The 27553-nt window shown below is 32.5% G+C and overlaps 1 protein-coding gene across 1 annotated transcript in view; it reads left to right on the plus strand.

The window, feature by feature from the left end:
* The window catches only part of LOC145690410 (ATP-binding cassette subfamily G member 4-like), a 271793-nt gene that overhangs the window by 241881 nt on the left and 2359 nt on the right, over positions 1-27553 (plus strand). The window contains exons 9-10 of the mRNA XM_081765255.1: positions 10908-11008; positions 20582-20737. Coding sequence (XP_081621381.1) covers positions 10908-11008; positions 20582-20737 — 257 coding nt within the window. The remainder of the gene's footprint in view (positions 1-10907; positions 11009-20581; positions 20738-27553) is intronic.

Raw genomic sequence — 27553 nt, forward strand, 5'->3', positions numbered from 1 at the left:
TAACAAATAAAATTACGAATTATATGAACAGCCAGAAATCTTTTGTTAAACATCAAGTACAGTCGGTGCAAAAAATTTCGGGCACCCTCCTATTAAGAACATAATATCATTAGACTGTAATGGCATATTACAGTTCCCCGGCGTCGTTAAAAAAATTTTTGTTTGAATAACAAAATTTTGTTGAATAGAATTAACATGTATTAATACTAATAAACTAACTACTCACTCATACTCTCATGCACTCAAATGAGACAGTGTAACATTCACTTTGGGTATTGAGATAGAAGTTCCCGTTTTTTGTCCTCAGTACAGTTGAAAAGCTTAAGATTTTGGAAATTGTGAGTTCACCTTTTAGGTAGCAGGAAAACACGAGGTAACCAGTTCGCAATGTTCCCATCAAACGTGGGAAAACGTTCAATATCCCGGAGGGACACTTTAGAGCTCATACCAACGTAAGTAGGGGAATTGTTACTGGGAATTAACATATTATCCTGCACAATCGGAGTCGTCACCGGATTTACCACCGACGACGTCGTAGCGGTGTTATAATTACCCATGTAAGTGAAAGGGATTTTGTTGGTCGTATTGAATATGTTGGGCTCCATCCCCGGACCAATCGCACCCATGAACAACGACTCAGAATTGCACCCATCTCCTCTTCCCGGCAACACGCTATGTGATTGTATACCTCCATGTAAGGAGGGAGCACTCACGCTAGTGACCGTAGTCGTCACAACACTCGACTGATTCGGCACACTATTGGAATTGAACCACGACTTTGGTTCTGACCGATGCATGGGGTAGTGCGTCGCAATATCCCGTGCATCAACTGACACTAAATTTTCTTTTCCTGCGCCACGGGTAGTTGTTATAGCGGGTAATATTTCTGAGGAATCGCTACCGGGGAAAGGATAGGTTACCTCTGATTTTTCGCGACTAGATTTCGTCATTTCTTTTTGAATATTTACTATCTCGTTTTGAATTTTCGAAATTTTCTGGTCAGTTACTTCCCGTTTGGTTTCCAATGATAAGTCTGACAAGGTTGACTTTAAACTATCAATTTCGGCCTGCTGTGTTTCTAATTTATTGTTGATTTTATGCAATTTGGTATCCATTTGTTCAATTTCAGAATTTACATGATCTAATTTATCCTCAGTCTCCTGCTTAAGTTGCTTTACAGATTGCTGAGCCTCGCATCTGACCGAGTCAATTTCATTAGACATTTGCTCTCTCAATGTAGTTATTGAGGAAGCAAAGTCCGAACATATGTTGTCGATTTTCTGGGTTAGTACCTCAAATCGAGATTCGGTTTCTCGTTTCGAGGTATCAAATTTTTCATTTATTTCACGTCTCATCTCTCGGCTATTCTCATTCATTTCGCGTCTCATTTCCAGGCTATTTTCATTCATTTCGCGTCTCATTTCCTGTAGCATTTGTTGCAATGAAAGGAGGAGAGCGTCATTATTAGATGACCCAGTCTTCCTTTGCTTTTCTTTGGGTTTATCACTAATTGGATCCCCATCTCTTTCATCATCATCGAGGTCAGATATCTCCACTGGAGATATTTGGCCTCGGTTCTTCGGGGTACTATACCCTCGCTCACCGTCCGAATCGGGATGTTCATTTTCTTTTTCAGAGGATAAACTCATGGGTTCACGCGACTGGTGGAGCTTCCCCTCACATTCTTTGCAGTATTTAACTATTTCACCAGCCCGGACCTTTTCTGCATTTTCAGCAGTATCCTCTAAATTAATACAACTGAAATGTATCCATTTCAGCCCACATTCGTGACACCTCACTAGCCTACGAGAGACGCGAGCTCTTTTCTCACTACTTTCTAAAGTACATTGTGTACATGAGACTTCCGCGTTCTCGTGTGATACAACCTCTCTATTAGTTGCCATAGTTTCCATATAAAAATACACAATATAAACACATGCAATTATATCCTTATAAACTAACAATACTTATTAATCAGGTACTATTCATAAATTAAGGGACTCCTATCTAATTCCCTCCTTGGGTCAACTTCCAGCATTTTCAAATTTTAGAAGTCACTTTAGCAAATTCCTTCATTTCCCCCTTTCTACAGAGAGAGACAAAGATAGCAGAACAGCCAATGACTATGATTATTTAATCTCACTGTAACTTTTTAATTATGCACCTTTTGTGGCCAAGTCAATATGTGCTCGATCCTAAACAGTGTTTAATAAATAATTTCAGATTCGTTACCAGGGAAAACAATTGTTTCCATGGTAACTGTCCGATGTCAACGGTCGCCAATATTGAAAGAAAAACGTTAGTCCGTTGCCATAGAAACCGCCGTTTCCAGGGCAACAGATCCTGTCACGGTTAGCCAATATTGAAAGAAAACGTAAACGAAAAAAACGAAGATAAAAAGAGCTAATGTAGAGGAGAGGAGTCGCTAAAATTAATTCTCTTTAACGAGGACGATTTACGAAACATCATCTACTCATTAAAGTCATGATTATTTTCCAATACAGTAAATTTCAATAAACTTTCTTGTTATCGTTAATTACTCCATATCGGACTCCCGAAGAAAACTCATCTAAACAACTTATTGACCGTGCAAATAGCGACTACTCTGTCATGACTCCGTTTTCTTTCATTCAGAAATAGAAAAGAAAGAGAAGAAAGTAGAAGGGTAAAAGAAGGAGGTAGGAAAAGAAGAAAGAAAAGAAATAGGGTATTTTAATAAGAAACAGATTACTGGATAATTCCGGAAATATAGTAAGAAGTCGAGAAAGTCCTTGAAAGATGAATCATTCTAAATGTTATTAACGACTAATCAATTTTGGAATGCTTCGGAATAGACACATGTTCCCTCATACCACCCAGACCTAGCTCCAGGCACCACGATCATGGGGTTGCCCAGACCTAGACCTGGGAATGAGAAAAGTGAAATTTAATTCTTTGTACTGTTATTCCAACCGGTAATTGATTACCATCCAGCATCTGGACTCTGTTCTCTAGGATCGACCACACATATGAATTAGCCAAGAGGAAAAAAAAAATCAGACTTATAAACTCAATATAAATTTATGTATCGTATCAATAAGAATTTCAACTTCCTGGAAGAAAGATGTCGTATTTAGGCTCATCCTGCTATTTTTGTTTCACTCCTAGAGCCGATTTAAACCATTAGTAGCGGTCCTTCATGACCTAGGTTATTTACCTTAACACATATATTAAAACACGACACATATATTATAGATGTTAATACAACAAATGATATCACTAAAATTACTTATATTAAATCTATCATGCATTCACACGCTCACTCACTCAGGACAGTGTATATATGGTTAAAGGAAACCAACTAACTACAAAGATACAAATAATTTATTACATCCATAGTGAAAAGAAAAGACAAACAAATAATTATGAAGAAAATATTAAAAGCACAAGTTCTTGGTTATATATCAATAGAATACAAAGAGTTATATTTTAGTAAATTTTTATATATTCAATCATATTGACAAATGAAAAAGAAAGAAAAAAAATTATTTACATGTATCATATCTTAGGCATGCTAAAGCAAATCATGATTTGCGACATACGCAAAGAAGACACTTATTTCACTTAAAAAAAATTTGACAAAGAGGAAAGAAAAGAGAAAAAAAAAGAACTTTTTGGTGTATCAGAACTTATATGAGTCTCTACCTCACATCAGGTAATAAAATATTAATGATTTTGAGCGTTCGAATCACAGATCACGCACTACTCATAGTGTCCAAAACATTTCGCTCCATTTGACTTAGTTTGTGGTCATTTATATATCTATATATATATATCTAACTATCGGTTTACAAAAACCATTTATCGTCTATATTTGGTTTATAACTCGTAACAGTTTATGTCTGCAATCGCACATTACGACGCTTTACCCATCTAGGGATTTTTAGAAAATAACTTTCACTAGAGGATGTTTCTCCTCTTAGACGATCCATTTCCAAACTTATTATTTGAATAGTTTTAAGTTATTTATTTAACACAGGGACACGTCATGAGACCTTTCTTTAGGATCACTTTCGTATATATATCTATATGATTCGGATTTTTTTTTTAAAAACGATCTCCCGCAGGTGTACGAAGTATAAAGGTTCAAATTGAGGATAAAAAAAAAACTGGTCAAGTCACAGGATACATATGCAGGTGAGAAGGATTCAAGGTACACTTTCCACAATGGCTTTTGGTTGGTAGTTCAGGGATAATATTCGTTATGATGTGGGTTACGTTTAGACCTACCATTACTTTCCAATACATGCCATTACAGAATTACATAAGGTATCATTTACATTTATTCAAAAGAAAAAGAAAATTACTTAAGTGCACGGCGGTATTCATGACAAAATCTACATTCTCAAATTCGTCGGAAAACTCACTGGCAAACTATAGCAAAACAAAAACAAATGACTTCCGACATTACATATGAAAAAGAAAATTGATTTTTTACTTGATACCGCGCATCTATAAATTTTTCACTTTTATATAATCAGTTCGTGCTTAAATCATGGAAAAAAAACTTTGGAAGGCAGGCACGTAACACAGAGCATTTCTAAAGATATAACTAGATAAACCAAAGTACAATTTCTGGGCCCGGGTTAACTACAAAGTAATCGAAAACCAACACAGAAAGGAAAGTGACCAACGGATTACAAAAAAAAAAAAAAACTTAAGAGGAACGACGGTGAAAGAACGTAATCGAATTGTCGTCAAATACTAAGTCTTTGTTCATTTCAGCGATAGGTCAAAATGTGATGGAGGACCCGATCATTATCTACTCCATTCATGAATCGTGTCTTGCAACGTCTCAGCTGGTAATTTCAGATCAGAGTTGTACGTTAAATAAATCGTAAGTAACAAGTTCAAAATCTTAGGGGGGGGGGGAAGGTTGAAAAAATTAAAAAAAAAAGAAACTTGAAGAAATGAAGACAGAGAGAGAGAGATAGAGAAGAAGGAAGACGAAGAATAGGGGCGCCAAAGACTTAAGTGAGAAATAACTAACGCTACAAAGATAGAAGTCGAATTTCGCTCTCAACAAAAACCATAGCCAAAATATTCTTAACATGCCAAAAGGGTGGTCTACTCAAATACGTAGACTCCAGGGGGCGCCCTGCTGCCAAGGATGCAAGTTCTGTGTCCATCAGATCCCAATCCCACAAGAGTTTGCTTGTAAGATTGAAATCCGATCCCCGTATCCGGCCCAGACCAGCAGGATAAAAGGAGAGGGGGAAAGGGACCAGGTAACTGCGTCCCCAATTTTGAAATCTCTAAGTAAAAAAAAAATATTCGACCCCTTGGAAAAACTAAGAAGGTTCGAGGACAGTAATGAAACTAGAATAGAAGTATTATCTAAGATATCCCTAACTAATGATTTGCCGAAATAAAAAAAAAATTAAATAAACCGAATTTTGGATCGGTGATTTCTATTGCCAAACCTCACCGATAGCTACCCTTCGCAGAATGCGCTAAATTCTGAGGCATCGATTAATTTCCATCACTATCTAGTTTGGAAACTAAGAAAAGAAAACGAAAATATTCAAGGGGAAATGGGGTCGATGCCCGGGTACGGGAATAAATCTCAATAATTAATTGTTTTGATTCTGTAACCCTATCAGAACTGTCGCCTCCATGAACATTGTAAGCTAGCCCGAGTAGGTAACGTGGGAAAAAAAAAATCTCACGGAGCAGGATATTCTATTTTAAAACCGACCAGAAAATATGATTCACTACAGCCCTGTTGTATAACTACTATTGTCTTTTCATAATTTATTATTCAATATGTCTAGTCAACGATTATATGATGCTACCCCTTCTATCAGATGGTATTACTATGGTTGATTATTATTATAACACATAAAACTACAAAGTGTTACCGTAGTCCGACTATATATCACCCTCCGGTCCGCGTGATATTATGGTGCAGGGGTCAGAACCTGAGATGTTTGTAGTTACACGTATCTATTCAATATCTATATATCAACACACGGCGAAGTATTCACTGGGCTACTATATATTTTAAACTATATGGGTGTCCTATCTTCTATATTCATTTACTACAATATTCATATACTTATTAATATTCATATAATATTCATATCATTATCTTTTCATTTACTACGTCGCTATATTTCACAAACACCCTGTTTCCTCTATCTACGCCCAGCCTATATACGCATTTCATCCTAACACTTTAAAATCTATAATCACTACAAACATTTCCCATTCCGATCACCGCACGACAACCTCACTCGAACCCAAGACTCTTTCATCCCAAACACACAATACTATGTAATACTCGGTAGCTTTATTAAGAAGAAAGAAAAAAATCCTACGTATGTTCACTGAAAATAGAATTATCTGCGATAATGTTTAATGTTTATAAAATTCTGCAGCAACAATGTACTTCTGCAGCCACGAAGAAAAATGAACATCTAATATAATTCCAAAGCGAAGAACTAGCATCATATCGCCCGACTTCTGTTAAAAAATTACGTATTGTTTATTTACTTAAATATCTCGATTTCTAGACTATGCAGAATGTTGAAACTTTCAGAATATATTAATTTTTGGTCACTTGACCTAACTGTACATTCATATGGGCTGTGAATTATACCTTCTAGGTTTTATTTCGGAAAGAAAGGTCAATTTCATGGAAACTAAATCACTAAGCACCTCGACGGAAGAATGGCGGTTAGTACTGACTTTTGACACTAGGGCTAGCGACGATATAATCAACCCTTGAACAACTGAATGTGACCTTGTACACGGAATTATTATACTATATTACGTTCACTTAATGACGGAGTAATAAAAATTTTATCGCATAGTAAATACTACACTGTCCATATTTAATTATCTCACACACTCTTTCATCACTTAACTATCACAATTACTACTACTAGAACATGTTTCTACATTACGAACACATACATGCCACATTCATACTACACACTACATTAATACATGTTATACTAATAAATATACACAGAAAACATTCATATTTTACCATGTTAAATCGGCTCTATGAAAAGTAACGAAAGGAAAGAAATGAACAGGGCCAACTGGCCCTTATCTTTACTAAATCACATTCTTTACTTAACCTGTTTAATCAATGCCCTGAGGGGACATATCGGAGTATTAGCTAACAATAGGACCCCTGCCCTGAAGGGGCAGGAACCCGGAACAAACTACATGTTCAACTCATCCCGCTGGAAGCCGTACTCCCAATTTGGGAGTCAGATAGGAGCCCTTATTGTAAATTTACACGTACATTGTGATTACTATTCTAACGACAACAAAATTAAATACCGCCATGTATGCTAAAAAAAAAATCACTCGCTACCTACATAAACAAATCTCTATGTGGACAGGTCTTGTAACCCTCAATTAGTAGGAAAATTGGGAGGTAGAAATATCAAGGGAAACACTGATCTTCAGAACCGGATTTAGGAAGAAAAACAGAAATCACAATACTTCGGGATCCTGTTCATAGCCATCGGTGGATGCAATCATGGCGTCACTATCTTGCACTTACTATTCTCAGTTTTTTAAACCAGTGTTGTTCGAAACATTTAATAGTTTATGGCTCCTTGAGACTTCCAGTGATTTTTCATGTTAATAAAATCCAAATATTACCTGAATTTTGATGTTTACCACTGCAGGAATCAGTCCATTTACGAAGCAAAAAAACTAATGTCGTCGACCACAATTTCAGGCATGGAATGGAATAATTGCGCCCTAATATCATAGCGTGGGTTTATCAGCCAATCAAAACTAAGCATTTTGGCGGTGGGGCTTTGAAACGAATAAAATTTGGTAAAATCTGGATCAAACTAGATTTTAGAAGGACCTAGGTATCTAAAAGAGAGGTGAAGGGTGGTCCTGAAAATTCTGTCGAATTTTAGATTGGTTATTTGATCTGGAAAGTTCCGTCCAATAGTGGATCTATATTTTCAGATAGCACTGACACCGTAAGAATTGTAATAATCCATTTACATATCCATATACAAGACTTATAACTAATTTAATATATAAATAAAGATATTGATTCCCAAAACCATAATTCCTAATGAATTTTTTACAGTTTTCCATGTTAATTTGAAATAGAATAACAAATAAAATTACGAATTATATGAACAGCCAGAAATCTTTTGTTAAACATCAAGTACAGTCGGTGCAAAAAATTTCGGGCACCCTCCTATTAAGAACATAATATCATTAGACTGTAATGGCATATTACATACGTATAAATCAATAAAAATTAATTAATTTGTAGTTTTCACTACACAAAAGATAACGAAAGATGAACACAAAAGGTTCACGATCGAGTTTAGTGTTTTACCCTCACTCTTTCCAGTTTCATACTGGGATCATACCTTTGAACTAAACCACGTTGACTACTCTTCAGAAATTCTGTCATTGTTGTATGTTTGTTGTCTAAAATGGACAAAGCTGTATCTTCAACTTTCATAATAAACTCATGAATAAATAGATTTCTTAATTCAAGATTTTAACAAATCGACAACAGATATTAATGTATCAGTAGTTTTTGCTTGCTTATAATAGTCAACAAACTTCATCTGTCAGACATCAGAGATCGAAGTCAGACAGTCAGAGAAAGATATGTAATTTAAATAACAAGAAACATACAAACTTCCTGTGAATACAACTTGTCTCACAGCCTTGCACTAAAAATTATAGGTGAGCTTCCTTGTATAGTATTGCAGAGATTGTTGATTATCTATTGACGAATTACTAATATCACACAATATAGTGGAAGTCAATTTTATGTATGATTACGGATAATCCACAAAATGGCCGAAAGAGGACACAAACAGACATGAAAATGCTTTTAACAACTTTTCTACCCATACATTTATGACTTAATAGACAATAGTTTTCTGTGCTTAGAAGTTTGTTGGTTTACTTTTTCTCAAGAAACCAGTCAACGCGTTTGTTTTTAGTGTTAAAACACGTCTTTTTTTATTTGAATTTGGAAGTTTTTTAGAACAAACTTATCACAATGTTTTCTAAAATTTTCTTTTAATATCGTAATTTATCGTCGCTAAAAAGAAGAAAAGAAAGTAAAGGAAGACCGCGGATAATCCACAAAGCAGATGATTGGCTTACGGATAATCAAGAATTTACTATATATATTTCAGGCTCAAATTTAAGTTCTAATCTATATCACTTATTACTGTTATTAATAACAATTGTATAATCGTATAAATTGATAGTTTATAAATTTGAAATATTATAAAAATTTATTTTGTGATAATCTTTAGAAACGTCCCGATATACTATGTATATCGTTGTTTCTTGTTCGTTGCTCTAATAAACCTAGATAAGATAGATTTTTTAAAATGTTTAAACCTTGTTTCTAACATATACATGCAACATTGGAAGCATATGAATGAAATGTGGCATTGTATAGATATGAGACATGGATTCTCTGAGAAAAGAGGAAAAACGAAGCCTTTGAAATGTAGTGCACTAGTAGGATGTTGAAATTTAGATGGATATATAAGGTATCAAATGATATGTATTATAAACGGCAGGATTAATAAAGATTATATTCTGAATATTTTGAAAAGAGGAGATGAAATGATTAGATACATTATGAGACATGGAGGAATCACGCTATGAGCTATGGAGAGAATGGCAGAAGAAAAAATTTATAGAGGAAGATCATGATTAAAACATATGGACCAAATAATATATATGATGTAGGGGGAAAAATTACAGGGAAATATAAATTCTGGCTCAGGAAGGCAAGAGTTAAAAGCTGTGCCAGCCTTACCGAAAGATTGCTGAGCTGAGAAGATTATATTATTCATTTACTTACTAACATCGTGATATGGAACTAAAATTACATGAAACGCCAATAAATGAGGAAATCGGGTAAACTAACTTAATGGTTCAGTTTAGTCATCGTAACCAGAAGTGGTTTTAGGATCTTAATTTTGGGTAGGCCCGTTCTCTCACTTATGGATACATGTTCACATTTGATTGATTTATGACAGTTGGAAAATACTTTTACAGTAGCGGTTGATGCTATTTGTTAAATAATTATCTACCATTAATATAAATAGTAGAAAATATGTTTATTCTTTATTGTATCTTTTAGCGGTTACACATTTTTTGAAAAGTTTTGTGTAGGCTCATGCCTACCCGGCCTACCCGCTAAAGCTGCCATTGATCGTAACACACGTAAACACATGCTCTTCCTTCCCAGCTATTCATAAATATCATCATCGACTCAGACAAGTGTAAAACAAAACGGGTATAAAATTAAATTCCCTTACGAATTTGTTTCAAAATGAAAATAAGTTATGTGTTACCATTCCATACTGGATATTCCTTCAATCATGATATATTTTCTCCTAGAGAGTGAAAGAGAGAGAGAGAAAAGAAAGAAAGATTAAGTACTAGATAGTTACATACATAGAGCAATATATTGTGCCATAGGTAGAAAATTTATCGATAGGTTACAAAATAATTTGTTTTGAGATAGCAGAAAAAAAGTAAATTGCAAAATAAGATGATTTAAGATGTCAATAAATTCAAAAGGTACATTGTTCTACTAAACTGTTATAGATTATTCACTACATTGGTTAGAAAAGGTTTTAGTAGGTAATTTTTTCCCCACTAAAACTTTCCTCACATATGTCTTGACAATGTCCACAACTATCAGGGAAATTCAACTTTTAATATGATTATTTCAACAATCTATAGTACAAATTGCAGTTTAGAAGAACAAATGAGTATCTTTCAAATGAGAAAATTGCTCTTTGTGCGCCTTACATTACAATAAGTTCTTTGAATCAATTCTCTTCATTCAGTGGATATATTGATCCAAGATATGAATTTATCTTTTGCAGTTCCTCTCGAGATGAAAATGTTAAAGAGAGAGTACAACAACAGATGGTATTCACTGAAAGCCTTTTACATGGCGTATACAGTATTTAAAATTCCAATTAATGTAAGTACTTTGCGTATATGTGTTTTTGTTTGTTGGTTTAAAATTACGAATAATGGAAGTACTTTATTACTTACTTTATTTCTGTATTCTTCCTTTTGAACGACAATATTAAGCTATTTTAATTATTCACTCAAAATCTTACTTTGTGCAGCCAAATAACTATTCATGTTTCAAGTCACTATCCTTATAATATTTCAATCTTCTCTGGAGTCATCCTCAAACGCAGACATGATGCTAGCCGGAATCTATATTTTTTAATTACATTATTGTATCACTTCAAAACCTGTAAATAGAAAAATCGGCACTTTCGCGATACACTTCTATGCACCACTCCTGAGTTTTTGTGCAAACAAACTGTTTTCTAAACTTCTGTAGCTTATTAGTGTCCACGTCTGTGGTTGGCTAAGCCTGTTATGGGCTTGCAAAATAATGGAATAAATGTCACTTACCCTTTTGTGCACTCAGTGCTAAAAAGTTTAGTAAATTTTGTGTTTGAAACCACCTTTGTAAAATATTCACGCTTGATCACTTATTCCTTTGCTATTATACTTATTCCTTTGCTATTATACTTTAACAGCCTTCTGTTAAATTTTAGCATTTACACTACTGGTTTCCATTTTAATTTTGTGTTAGTTTAATAGTTGTACTAATTATAATACTTTTTGTAACGCGGCGTCTTCCTATATCTCTCAGATATTCGAGAGGAGTCGTCGTTATGTGGGAAGAATGCACCCTTCGGGCACATCCACACACTGTAGTTTTTTCAAGTTCAGAATTAATGAGTGAATTACGTACGCAGTCAAATAAAAATGAGCTAATCTTAAGAATTAAAGAACGATAAGTTAAATATTCGGAATGAAAGTCATATTCTTGTGATAATTTACCCAAAAATTGAGTTTCAGGGGAAAATGATAATCAATATTTTAACTATTAACTTTATAACAAGCAAACTGTAGAGTGATACATTTAACAACAAATAGGAAAAATAGAAAGTTGCATTTAACATATAAGTTAAGTAAATATTCAATGGCTTCTGCTTGATAGTTAAATAGCAATTCGAAAAATCCCAAGATATTAATAAATCCGACATATAAACATCAACTTCTACTGTGATTAATTAAAATGACAAACAACTCACTAATTTTAACAAATTAATGTATTTTCTTCCTATTTCATAGCTCAGGAATACCTCCAGCAAGTCATGTACGAACATGTTCGATTAGATTCATAACCATTCAAAAATTCAAACGTTGTACCTAATAACTGAAACAATTTCCACTACTTTGTCAAACATTCACTGGCTTCACTTGAATATATTTTTCAACACACCATAAACTTCAATCTAAGAATTTGACATTAAATTTCCAGTATATCAACTTATCAATCCACATATAGAATTGGCTTTACGAACTGTATTGACTGCTCCAGATTTTTTCCCACTTTCGTATTCAAAAGCTAACTGTCAAAATTTTAAACGGAGAATCTGTTTCGCTATAACCCCGCTATTGGTGTTATCAAAGGTGAAGCTCTATGAAGATTTTTTTTTCTAACACATCGTTACACTTCTCCATTTTCTTCCCTAAAATTTCTTTCTAAACTATAACTTCCGTACTGATGATTTGGATCAATGTTGCCACGTCAATGTTGATATTCGTTTCATGTGTGAAAAAACAATGTATTCACAACTTGTTCGAAACTTCTATGTATATTGTTTACACTTGAAAATGATAACAATAATAAAAGAAAAAGTACTTATACTTAGTCGTAGTTAACTGTTAATTTATTACATTGTTCCACTAATGATCTAATTCAGGTCTTCTTGTTCTAAATACGGAAGATTCGAAAACATTAATATCTAGTTGTTTGTGTAAGACACAGACTTTGTCTGCTTCATGGTTTGTTGTTTGAAGATCTCTGGATGTGGGAGGCTCTTCACTTCTCGCATTCTTTAAGTGTTCTCTAATCTTCATCTTGATACTCCTATTGGTAATTCGTATGTAGTGTTTGTCACAAGTTGAAAACGCCGAGTAAAACCCTACAGAAGACATCTATGATTTCTGTAAGCAAAAAGACACATTTTCAAAATCGGTCCCAAATTTGAGCGGAAATTTGATACCAAAATTATTGGCTATTTTTCTTTAGTTCTTCTCTTCCCATTTAGCCGTGAATTTCAGAAAGGATGAGGAAACACTACACAGGAATGACCAAAAGGAGTATCAAGACGAAGACTACAGAAAAGCTAAAGGATGCGAGAAGTGAAGACCCTCCCACATCAGTACTGTCCAGACAACAGACCATGAAGTAGACAGAGTTGAAGTCTTACACTCTTGATCAACCAACATTGATAGGAATGCTTTCGAATCTTTCTTCATTAGAACAAGAAGACCTGAATTGAATTTGGATAGTGGGAACCTAAATCATTAGTGGAACAATGTAATAAAATAGTTAACTACAACTGAATATATGTATTTTTTATATATTAACGAAAGGTGGAAACAGCCGGGCTTCTACTGTAGGTGTGAATTCAGTAATACATAAAGAGTGAAAAAGTGGACCCTGTATACGATAAGTACTTTTTATTTTATTATTATTATCGTCATATTTTGAAATGTAAATAAGGTACATTGAAGTTTTGAACAGGTAATGAACATTTTTTTTTTTTTCACACACGAAACATCAACATTGATTTGGCAACATTGATCTTTATAACCAGTGCGGAAGCCGTAGTTTACGAAGAAGTTTTTGGGAAGAAAATGGAAAAGTGATTATATTTAGAGCAACTTTATTAAACTATTAAACTAATACAATATTAAAACAAAAGCCAATAGTATCAATATTAAAATTCAACAGGAGACTGTTCAATTAAAGGTACAAAGGAGAAGTGATAAAATGTGAATATTGTACAAAGGTAGGTTCAAAAATAATGTACTCGATTGACGTTTTCAGTGCTCTAAGTGCAAAAAGGGTTAGTGCAATTTATTCCATTATTTTGCTACCTCATGAGTAGGTTTAAGCAACAACACCAGTATACACTAACGAACTACAGAAATTAAGGTAACAGTTTGTTTGCGCAAAAACTGAGGAGTGGTGAATAGTACTGAGGAGTGGGGGATTTCCAGAAGTGTTTTGCGGAACATTGGTGCCGATTTTTCTATTTACAGGTTTTGAAGTGATATAATAAAGTAATCAAAAAGTAGATTTCGGCTACCATCACTTTTGCATTTGAGAATGACTCCGGAGAGGATTGAAATATTATGAGTATAATGACTTAAACAAGAATAAAAGTTAGAGCTACAAGATAAAATATTGAGTTTTAAACTATGCACCCAAGAGCACAGTTTAGTAACCATACTTTAATTAATCCTTTGACTATATAATAGAAGTATATAATTATTCCTTTGAAGTGTCACTTATTATCAGTTATGAATATAATTGAGACTTTCATTCTACTTACAGATTTTTGTAATTCCTGAGTTTTTAAAGCTCCAAGCTTTCGACTCGCCCCTGGAGTCTTGGTCACGGAGGTTAGAAACAGGAAGAAAAAGAATAGAAACATCAAGAAATAAAAAGGAACGGACTTACCAAGGGAAGGGCTGTGTTGTACAAAAAAACACGTTGTCAAGTGCGTCAGCGATCTCCAAATGAGGTTGATGAGAACTAAAATGTGGCGGAGTCAATATGTGCGCTTTTCTTGTTCCTTGTTGGAAGGTTGCCAACTCATGTTATAATTTTTATTGTCATGCCAATGCTGTGAACATTTTGTAATTAACGAATCCCATTCGTCATTCAACCATCTCTTGTCTAGGTTATTTTTTTTAATGAAAAATAAATTTTCAGAAAAAAAAAGAACTTGTTTTTTGTACAACACAGTTCTTCTCTTGGTAAGTCCGTTCCATTTTTATTCCTTGATGTTTCTATTCTTTTTCTTCCTGTTTTTAATCTCCGTGACCAAAACTCCAGGGGAGAGTCGAAAGCTTCTAACTCTAAAAATTCAGAAAATACAGAAATAAGATAGAATGATAGAATTCAGTAAATAGAATGATAGAATTCCTGGGCGTGGTTTTGCAATAATTGAGACTTGTTTAACCATACTAAAACTCTATAGGATAGTTTCCTGATCGATACGATTAATGCATTTATTAGAACTCTTTGGCTATTGCATCTATTAGAACTTTTTTTTTTCTGCTTCAATCTTTATATACAGCATTTACAACATCTACTTTCAAAATTGTCTAATAAAAATATTTACTTTCCAATCCGGTACCAAGAACTGTCATTAAAAACAATGTGGCGTGCAACAGGCACCAAATTTCAATTGGTGTCGAAAAGAACACATTTTTTCTTCTTCCTACAGTATCTTAATATTTTGTTTGTGTTCCTTCAAATAATTCTTTGTGCCTATTTATGTTCAAACGCACTTGTAACTTTTAAGCTAATAAAGGAAAAACGCCGAAGTTTTGTATTTTACAAATACTGACAGGGCAAATATTGTCCTATGTACACTGCAATACCACCAGATTAACTGTGTTGCCAAATCAACATAAAGTGATATTTTTTCAAATGACATTACATCAGATTATTACACATTTCAAATTTACATATTAAACGAAACTTAGAATACTACATTTATTATTGAGTGTTACAAACTAAAGGCGGTCCAATATCATAAACATGGAAATTTTGGAGATCTCTACAGCAATAATAACAGAAGTGGGACGGACGGGCAATACACATCTACAGTATCTTAGTGGTATATATTATGATCATATGGCGTATTTCAAATTTATGAAGAATTAAAAATTTAACATTTTTCGAAAGTTTTATTTCGAAAAAATGCTTAGATAAGTATCCTATTTAATCAGGTAGATAGGTGTTTCAAACGATTCAGAGATAGCAATGCCGTTTACAGCAGTCAGATATCTCAAATCGTTTCGAAGATATGAAAAATATGGTTGTGATTACTGAACTGCTAAAGGTGCCGTATTAATGGGATTTTTTAAAAGTGATCTTAGTTTCTTTCTCTTAGTTGTATAATATTACTGCGAAGATTTTGGTAGCTGTAATTACAAGTTCTCGCAAATACATGATTTTTAGCAGTATTGCAAACTTTACCAATGCTCTTTTTATTTTCGGAACGGTTTGATATATCAAATTGTTACTATTGGATGTAATACTTATTTAAGCACTTTTTCGAAACAAAGCATTTTGAAAAAAAAAGTCAAATTTCAGTCCCGTGTGTAACTATAACTATTAATTCGAAACATGTCATTCATGATCATAGTATTTGAAAATAAGATATTTTCAATGTGAATTGGCCCGTCCATCTCACTTGCGTTATTACTGTTGTAGAGTTATTCAAAATTTGTTTGTGCTACTACAGCATCCTTAGTTGAGTAATAAAGGTGATATTGTCAGTTTTCGTTTGATATGTAGATTCGTAATATGTAATAATCTTACGTAGTACCAGTTGAAAAATACAACTTTATGTTGGATTGTGAACACTGTAAATCTGGTGGTATTATAGAGTATGTCAGAGGGGGCCGCGGTGTCTCAGTGACCTGTAGCTCGTAGTGTTCCTAGTTCGATCCCAGCTCCCGCCAAGTAAGCTTCGTGATGGTAGACAAACACGGTATACATAGAAGTGACAAACATCTCTGGGTTCCCCCGTTTCCTCCCACTTCCGTCATTAAACCAATATCATCCATCTCATAATCACCGTCTCTCTTAGCCTCGATGCATAAACGTGGGACGTTAATCTTTAAAAAATGTCCCTCTGTTAATATTTACGAAGTACAAAATTTCACTTTTTTCACTCTTAGTTTAAAAATTAGAAGAGCGTTCAAGATAAATGGTCCATCCTGCATATATGATACTACTGTTAACATATTTACTTTAAACTATGTCTTCCATAACAGTTTAAGTGAAATTGTGCCTCGGAATTCGACCTCTCTTAGCACGAAACCATTACCTAAAATTCAAACATAAACGCACATAAAAAGATATTATTATAATGTTCTTTCTTTACATAACTCTTCGAATTGTAGATCATACAGAATATCCATATTATCTTAACAGAATCATATTAATCTTGTTTGAAATTCTGTCAGTAAATGAAATCTCAAACTATATCTCAAAGTGAAATTTCAAAGTTATAGGGAAAACGATGTATAGAATTTCGTGGCTAAATAATAGAATGGAGAAAAAGGTAAATCACCTTAGGTTTCTGTTTGAAGTTAATCCGGCAATGTGGTAACAAACATAGGAACATTAGATTATCAAAGTTCGGAAAATGTCAAATGCTGACAGATAAGATACTTTGAAACCATAAATATGAGACAATGTTTTGTATATAAAAAATATCCTTTTTTCACGTTGAGATTTTGACTACTAGCACGTATAGCCTTTTCCTAAAACCTTTGATACTTTGACATGTGTACCTATATTTTACTCCCTACATCAGTGGATAATAGTACAATATCAAGTACAATATCATTATTGAACGAGTTAGTTTAAAATAATACAAATATCGTTATACTTTTAATAATACTTATTTTATTTATTCATAACAATGTCATTTATGTTTCCATAGAAATATATATAAGATATATTGCACATACCTGATTTTAAAATGTAAGTTTACCAAATATAGTCGCCATTGAATTCATATAAGAAGTTCAAAAATATTTTCTCCGAAGAAGTAAGCACATAATCGAGTTTGGTAATGTTCATTTTACTTATCTACATTTATTTCATTTCATTATTAATATTGTTTTGTAAACTTTTCAGACATTTCAAACATATACACAATAAACAATAACAAGATCAGTTATTGTTTATTGTGTATATTGGGTTGAGTATTTTGTGATACATCGTAAATCTATAGAAACTGAGAAAGATCGTTTAACACTAACAAATAGCACTAAATCTTCGTTATTGTAATGTAATTTAATTGGGCGTCCAGCAGGGAATTTTCTGGTTTGTTACTATGAAATATTTTAAGAAAAGAGGAAGACATTTATTTCTACGTATGGATTTTCTTTTTCCTGCGACTACAGGATAATATGGAATAGCGATTGAGTTCTCAAAGACAATGAAGTAAACAAATAGATAAATAATTAAAATTAACACCTGAATTATTACATACAATTTAATATTATTTCTCAAACTATACGTACAGAGTGAATGTACTTCCTCAGGACTATTATTTACTCCGAGCTGGAATGTTCAGTAGACGAAGAAGAGTAAGGATGAGATATACCAGTCGTGGGATCAAGCCTCACCTGCTGGGAATGTGAATTTTGTTTATCATCATTTCACCATTCACATAGATCATTTATTTTCTTTTATTTTAAATAACAAGTAGGCCTATCTTTTGTAGATAAAAAAAAGTTGCTATTCACTTCTTTGTTGATGTAAAATTGTATGGTATTTGCCTTAAAACAAGTTTTGAAGGAGCTTACAACGGTGTGAACAAACACGATTGAGCATTGTTTCAATTCATTATTACCGTGTCTCCACAAAGAGCTATATTTTGGAAAAATTAGACTTCATCTGTTGTCATAGCCAAGGCAAGGTAAATTAATGATTTTTGAAAGTGATATTTTGTAAGTTTTAAGTTCCAATACTATTGTTACTGATGTGACAAATCTTGAGTTATATTATAGTTTTCATCGCAAATAAAATTAGAAACTGATTTGAGAAAGGTGAAGGAACTATAATCTATTAAACTGTAGGGCTCAATTGAAATACGTAATACTGAAATAAATTAATAAGCTAAGAAATGATATTTTTTTAAACAATCTTACAACTCTTAAGTTCAAACATTTTATCACTATATTCACTATTTTTACATTAGAAACTCAGAAATTGCAGTTCTTATCTCATTTTCTTAGTTCAAAGTTTTCTCTCTCAGACATATATATAAAGAGAGAGATCAAACCCTTTTCGGTAACAGTCACTATGATTAGTTTCCCATCTTAAATATCCTAAAATATTGTAGCCATGTACCTTTGGTTCAGATTCATACCTTCTTCGATAAAGTTTCTTCTTATAATGACGCTTTATTACGCTTAGGATTGATTAACTCTTCTGAAGAAAAATATATTACAAAATAGTATACAAAACACGGTATGACGGTAGTGATTCCTCTGATATTTTTACCCACAATGCACTTTTTTTCCGCTGATTGGTATAACTTTTCTTGTAGTTTTCGAAGATTAATACATCGTCAACAATTGTACCTTTTAAAAATCAATTAGCATATAGGGACAGGTTTGATATTGTAAAATACTTATTAGATGTGACATTCGAAATCATTTAAAAATATATTTGGTGATATGTCGGGAAAACCTTTTTTATTTAAGCAATAAAATCTTCACGATCAACAAGATTCGATTTAAGTAAGATAAACAACTTGATGTTGCTATGTATTCAACCCTCAATAACAAGACCTCGGGAATAAATATTTAACTTCATTTTAAGATGAAAATTAATGCTTAATGAGGATAACTGTCCCTCTGGTATTTTCACCTAAAAATCTACATTCTTTCCTCGCTTTGTGGTATACCTTTTCTTGCAGTTTTCGAAGATTAATACATCAACAATACGAGTAGTATTAATGTCGACAGCAACAACTGCCGCTGCTATAGTGTTATTTTCTCTTTTAATAGTAAATATGTAAACTTTTGCAAGCTTTTCAATTTATCACATACATATTGTGTTGAAGGGAATATTTTTCACTACAATAGATCTTTGGATTGGAGATCAGCGTCATTTTTAGCATCGAGGCTATATGAGACGTTAATTTACAACTTAGCATGTAATTCAAACCACAGGAACTCCTGCTGGGAATCGAACCTGGGCTTTTCGCAACGAAGATACTATTCTAACTATATAGGCACGAAGGAACTCGATCATAGATCTTCTGTAAGTATTATCTTGTATGTACAGGTATTATTTATTTTCTTGTAAACAAAATAAATGTGTAAAACCACTTCCTCCATTTATTTTATATTTAATTGTAATGTGTCTGTAAAAAGCAGCCATTGGATTGTAACTACTTAAAAAGAAAAATTCTGCATTATGGTGTATTGCATCTGTTGAAGAATCGCATTATTTTCTTTGTTATTTCACGAGATTCATGATTGATCTGCTTCCTTTACATGTATGCTATTCACGTTAAAAGTTGGAGAGGAAAAAATGATTGATTATTTGGTTGTCCATAACAGATATAGGAAATCACTGCAGTGTAGCTGATATCATCAAGTTTAATTTGTATCCAAAACAATGCACATGGATCTATATACGAAATAATTAACTATTGGAAGTATTTACAAAATGGAAGCGCAAAATAATGAAAGAAAAGGAAGAAAAACAACAGATGATTCATGACTTAAAGACACAATTCATAAAATAATAAAAGAAAAACTATATATAAGATTATCACTTATCTGATTTAAAGCTCTGTTTTTTTTTTCTTTTTAAATGAAATGTTGTATATTACAGTCACCATATGGTAAGAAATTAATTATTTGTAAACAACAATAGCATTATACATTTTAATTTGTTTTTCAGATTGTTCTCGACTTAATATTTATATCCTTGAATTACTTCCTGACTAGTCAACCAAGTGATTTGGACAGATTTTCTCGTTTCTGTTTGGTATGCATCCTTGTTGCTTTTTGTTCTGAAGGATTTGGTTGGATTATAGGAGCATTATTAAATAGTGTGGTAAGTAAAATAATATTTTTATAACTGTATAAAATTAAAAAAAAAATCTTACTTTCAATTTTGCTGTGCATTTCCAACCCTATTTCATAACCTAGTACGTGTGAAAAATTAATTTACTTTTAAAAGAAAATATACTTTTGTTCGGATTAGAGAACAGACAAATAAATTAATCCTAAATAGTAAAGGTTATTTTAAAGATGCTTACAACTTAACCTAGTCAGATGAACTACAGAGATTTGAGTATTTACCTAAGTGAGTATTTTTACAAAGAATGTTTGCTCCAACCTTCGAGTAATTAATTGTTTTTGTAAAGAATCAGAAGACTTTTCTCTGAATTTTGTAATTGAAAGAATAGTTTACATTCTATCAGCTCTATGGTACACAGCAAAAAATGAGGTGTTGAAATAACACAAAATGACTACCGCTGTAACGTGTTACTTGTGTGTCAATTCAGCACAAAGACATCGCTTTCCGAGCATATCAAAAATAACTAGTTACTACCTGAGAGAATTTGCATTGGTATTTAGCGTTTAATATGAGCAAAGCTTTGCGAAATATCTTTGGCACTTCTGCCAAGTAACGAATAATGTTCTATGTTTTCAGTAATCGGTCACAATAATATTGTTGTAAACCTGTGAATAATCTGACTACAGTTACACAGATAGCTGTGCTTCCATCTGTTTTCTTTATCTGTTATTCTTGTGTCTTAGCATATATGAACATAAGATGGCAAAACTGTTGCCTATGTAACTGTTGTCAGACGAATCACAGGTTTACGACAATATTATTGTGACCGATTACTGAAAACATAGAACAGTATTCATTACTTGGTAGAAGTGCCAAAGATATTTTGTAAAGCTTTGCTCATATTAAACGATAAATACCAATGCAAATTCTCCCAGGTAGTAACTAGTTATTTTTGATATGCTCGGAAGGCGATGTCTTTGTGCTGAATTGACACACAAGTAACACGCTAAAGTGGTAGTTATTTTGTGTTGTTTCAACACCTCATTTTTTTTTTTTTTTACAGTGTAGTTACTAATGAACAATATTGACCATTTTCACTTAAGTGAATATTCTTAAGTGAAATTCGAATACGAAGAAAACACCGATGTTATTTATGTTAAAGAAGGAAATTATCTAGTAAATATGTTGACAAAATAATTTTTCGCAACAATGTACTTAACTTATTTTATCCAGTATTTTTATCACTTAACAAAACCCACGTGCCAAGCGACTTTGTTGTAAATTCCAGCGACCGAAAAAAAAATGCTTCCTTTTATAAATAAGTAGAATAGAATAGAATAAAATAGAATATTTATTGTCATTAAACAACATTTGTTGCAATAGACATTGTCAGCATATAAATAAATATATACAAACAAAGAAAGAAAAAAAAGTTACAATTTACACTTGTCTTCAAATTCGTTGATACTATAAATAGAATTACTTACAAGAAAAGATTTACAATATTTTTTGAAATCATTATCACACATCATTCGTATATGCACTGGCAATGTATTATATAGTTTCATTCCTGTATATTTATAACTTCTTTATGTTATACTTAGCCCAATATAAGGCGTATTTAAGTCATCTTTATGTCTAGTATTATATGAATGGATATTATTACGATAACCTAAACTGCTCTCATTTTCTTTAACGTACATAAGACAACTATAAATATATAGAGAGGGAACTGTCATAATTTGTAAATCCGTAAAATATTGTCTACACGATACACCATCAGTTAAACCTTTTATTGCTCTTATGGCTTTTTTCTGCCATTTAAAGACAGTCTGGGCACCTGGTGAATTTCCCCACAATATTATGTCATACTGTAGATGAGAATGAAAAAAGGCATCGTATGCTGCAAGAAGCATTGTTTCTGTAACTGTTGTTTTCAGTTTACGCAATAAAAATAGCACTCTAGATAATTTTCTGCATAAATTTTCAGTACACTCCAGTTTAATTTCGGATCTAGATGGATTTCCAGTAGTTTTACGGAATGGTGCATATCTACCTCAGTCATATGATTACTAAGAGAAAAATGTATAGTCTCTGTTTTAGATTCATTTATATAAAGTTTATTATGCTTTAACCATATAGATGATATTTCAAGCATTTCATTGCTTTTAGTTTTAACACTTACTAAATTCTTACTCGTATTTAGAAGAGTTGTGTCGTCAGCATATAATACAGATTTACAAGGTAGGATACTCGGGAAATCATTTATATAGATAAGAAAAAGTCCTTATAGATAGTCCTAACACACTACCCTGAGGTACCCCTGCTGTTACATCCAAAAATGTTGATCTTTCGTTAATAATACGGACAGATTGACGTCTATTACTAAGATAGGACTTAATCAATGACAACTCAGTTCCCCGAATACCCATATATAATTTTTCAACCAATATATGATGTGACACCGTATCGAATGCTTTACTTAGATCTATCAATGTTGCACACGTATTTAAATTATTTTCGAAGCTATCTAATATGTGTGATACTACGTTTTCTACGGCCTTAATCGTGGAAAGGCCAGATCTGAATCCAAATTGCGAACTGTGGAATATTTTATTTTGTTCAAAATACATTGATAATTGACTTTTGATGCATTGTTCAAAAACTTTTGAAATAATTGGGACTAATGATATAGGACGGTAGTTATTAGGATCACTTTTATCATTTTTCTTATGTATAGGTACTGTAACTGTCATTTTAAGGCAGTCAGGAAAGATTTCATCTAACAGTATCCAATTGAATAAGTAAACCAAAGGATCAATTATAACATCAATTATTTTTCGAAACAAATTATTAGAAAACCCATAAAGATCTTCACTGTTTGAAGATTTTAATTTGTTAACAATTTGTAAAACAGTCCTGGTATTTATTCTAGTCCACTGAAAATTCGAGTTAACGTTATTTAGGTTTTGCTGTGCTAATAAACTACTAAAATTATAGATTTGGTTTTCAGAAGAAAAGTCTTCACTTTTTGACTTATCACTTAATTTCCTTATGTTATTTACAAAATGTTCATTGAATTCATTGGCGGATATTGGTATGGGGTCTTTAATATTGCATTTTCTGGTTTCCTTATTGATTATAGACCAAGCCACTGCACACTTGTTTTTTGAATTATTTATCCAATATTCGTTTGCAGTAATTTTTGCTGCTTTAATCTCTTTTCTGTATATCTTTTTAGCAATTTTAAATCTCTCTTTATCTCTAGATAACCCTGTTATATTAGCAATATTATACAATATGATTAGTCTATCCCGCTGAGATCTAAGATGTGGCGTGTATCAATTTGGAACTGTTTGTGAATGTTTGCTTCCGTAGATGATATACCTCTTAATCTTTTCTGAAAATATTCATTTAAATACAGAATCAAAGTATTGATAAACTTATGGAAAGCTTCGGAAACATTGGCACATTCAGAAATTAAATTTTCCCAATTAAGATTCCCTAATGTAGATCTCAGATTTTGAATATTAAGTTCACCTAACAATCTGAATCGTTTAATTACTGGATAGGTAGCGTTCATATGTGACATCACAGGGAACAATAGCCATACACCTTCATGGTCAGACAACAAAGATTGTACAGTACCACGTAACAGGCTAGTTTTGTTTTCATTATTAAAAACATTATCTAAACATTCAAAGTTGCTTGTGGGCTGATCATTATTATAATAAAAGTTATGGGACCTACGAACATCACATAGTAGTGCTTTAATGGGTGTACTAATAAAGACGTTAACATTTATATCGCCAACATAGAATGTTGTATGATTTTTGTATTTATTAAGATAGCTGTTTAATTTCTCCCAACCACTAAGAAAAATATGCATATCTGAATTCGGTGTCCGATACAACGTAATAACTATTACTCTGTTAGGTTTAAGTAACACACCAGCTACCTCAAAATGTTGTTCTATGCGAAAATAAGTTAAGTCAAGAACAGAGTATTCAATACCTATACCATTTTTTACATAAATGCCTACGCCACCATGTAATGTTTTATCCCTACAGAAAATAGTAGCTAACGTGTAACATGTTGGCGTATACATGTAAATTTCATCACTTGTTAGCCAATGTTCGTTGACACATAAAATATCACAAGGAAGAATACCTAAAATAACTCAAGTTCGGCTAGTTTGTTCCTTATTGATTGCAAATTTAAATGAAATAGTAATAAATTTTGCCTCTCTATATGATTATTACAATTTTGAAAAAAAGTTGCGATTGTTTTTCACATCTATTAAGTCACTTCATTCAGTTCAACACTCTTCGTTAGACTTGAGGTTTTTACCCGACCCCACATAGTATTCAGTGTATTCATGGAGTCGGGTGTGTTCAGTTTCCCTGAACTAACCATGGCATTCGTATTGCTACCTTAAATTTAGATTTGCCATAAAGATTCCTATCAATTATTTCACAAATCATGTTGCTCAATATTCTTTTCCCTCGTTAGTTGAAATGCATGCCATGTTTCGTGTACATCTCCCTACTTAATTTATTTGCATCCAGAATTTCGACATTTTGGAAGCGGTTACACAAATTCTTTAATTTTACATTATTATTTTGAATTGCTTTGTTCACACACGATTCTTCAGTAAGATCATACCTATGTGGAATGTTGCTTACAATTACCTTACAATGGTTTAGTTCAGAAAGCTTACACTTAATTCTTTTCACGACTTCACTTCCCTCATTACAAGCCACATCGTTAGCTCCACTTAATATCACAATATAGTTACCCTCCTTGTTTACTGTTTGACTATTAACACTGGATAATATATCCACGCTTTTAGCTCTAGGCTTAACAAATCCTTCTACTATTATATCGTGTTTCAAATCTTGGTTCACTTTTTCAACCAATCCCCTACCATGACTGTCAGCATATATGAGCACCTTAGGCTGTGTCTTAGGAGTTGTCCTTGCACTAATCATATTCATCTTTGCACTACCCTTCGCGTTTATGAAATTTCTTTTCTTCTTGTTCATTGATCTCAAACTATCTACAGTTTTGCTACTAATATTCACTGATTTTGGATTGTCCAGAGTTTCACTTTCAAAATTCGCTAAAACACTGAATTTATTCGCACACTCTACTGGGCTAGCTAGTACTGGCTTAGGTTGATTATATCTCGGCTTATGTCTATTATAACATACTCTTGTCTATTCATAGTGTGAAGTTTTGTTTGCATCAACATTTGATTCTAATACCTTCACACTTTTTATTAAATCTTCGTTTTATGATTTCAATAACCTCATATCTTCCTGTATTAGAATATTTATGATTTCTAGCAAGTTACCGGAATAATCATCAGATGAATTCATGTTCATTGGTCCGCTATGTTGTTCACATGTTGGACAGAACCACTCTAAATCTTCATTAATTCTATGTTCATTTTCTATTTTACCACACTTAAAATGCATCCATCTGTCACAGGAGTCACACAAAATTCCATTTTTCACAATTCTTTTGCACTTTGCACAATATTCATCATATTTCAACTTTTACAGAAGCACAAGTACTCACATCATTGCTACTGGACGCCATCTTGCTTATATTAGAATTTTCTGATGCTTGATAAAAACATTATTTTTTTAAAATTTTATGTTGTAGGAGGTCCTACCTAGGTGTTTTTTTTTTTTTTTTTTTTTTTTTTTTTTTTTTTTTAGCTTTACGACGAACAGTAATCGGGCAGGGATTAGTAGATGGAGAAGATAAGTTTAGGATTTTAAGGAAAGCAAAACATGTTTCGCTTTTCTTAAAATCCTAAACTAAACATTTACATATATTACAAAACCTTGTACTGAATCTCAAGGATGATAACAATAGCAAATAAAATCAGTAAAACTAATCAGATGCAACAATATAAAAGAAAACATTGATTGCGAATCTGAATACCTAATAGTTACAGTATTGTAATATTTTTATTTTTAATATTGTCTGTACATTTTTGCGTAACTTTAATTATTGTGTACTTATTCACTGCGAATATACCGGAACTCACAGCACTATTTAACGATTTAAATTATAAATGCAATATGTTGTATACAAACATAAATAAATATTTTGTTACGTAGCACACAAATTTCTTTACATTGTCTTTAACTTCATCAAGCTGAACTCAGATTTGGTTGATTCCTGACATGAAATAGGGTTTCAGAAATTGTATAATTTTTTTTTTTTGGTACACCAATTTTACATTTTTTCATTGTAACTTAATTTATAGACAACCATTGTGTCTATCAACGGGTAATTTTTTTAATAAAATGACGAGAGATATAGTTATATTGTTTCCAGAATAAAAATCATAGCAGAAAATTTTCATTTCAAAGAAAAAATATACCGAAACTCACAACTATTTCAAAATCATCTATCTCCATTCCTAGTTGCGTCAGTATTGCAGGTTAATTTGTATTAATAACCTGACAATAGTGACGTGTGCAGATGATTTGAAATAAATACCACGTACGCTCGTGTAATGTGCGCATTTCATTTTTACTAAAATTGCGACGCCAAAATGCAAATATGTACTTTACCCGGGTCATTCAAAAGACGCATACTTTTCCATCGTTGATTTTCGATATAAACTGTATTTCGAATTTCCTATATAATACCGGTAATTAATTGAATGAAAATCAAATGAGGATTAGTACAACTAAATTATGGTTGTTTAAAATCAATAAACAATTTTTAAAATCTGTACACGATTCGTTTTTTTTTTCTTTCTTTTATACAAGAAAAATCACTCTCCATTATGAATAAAGAGGAATAAAAGTGTTGTTATATAACTAA

The sequence above is a fragment of the Thermobia domestica genome, chromosome 7 (genome assembly GCF_964235325.1).
Source record: "Thermobia domestica chromosome 7, izTheDome1.hap1.1, whole genome shotgun sequence".
NCBI classification, from domain to species: domain Eukaryota; kingdom Metazoa; phylum Arthropoda; class Insecta; order Zygentoma; family Lepismatidae; genus Thermobia; species Thermobia domestica.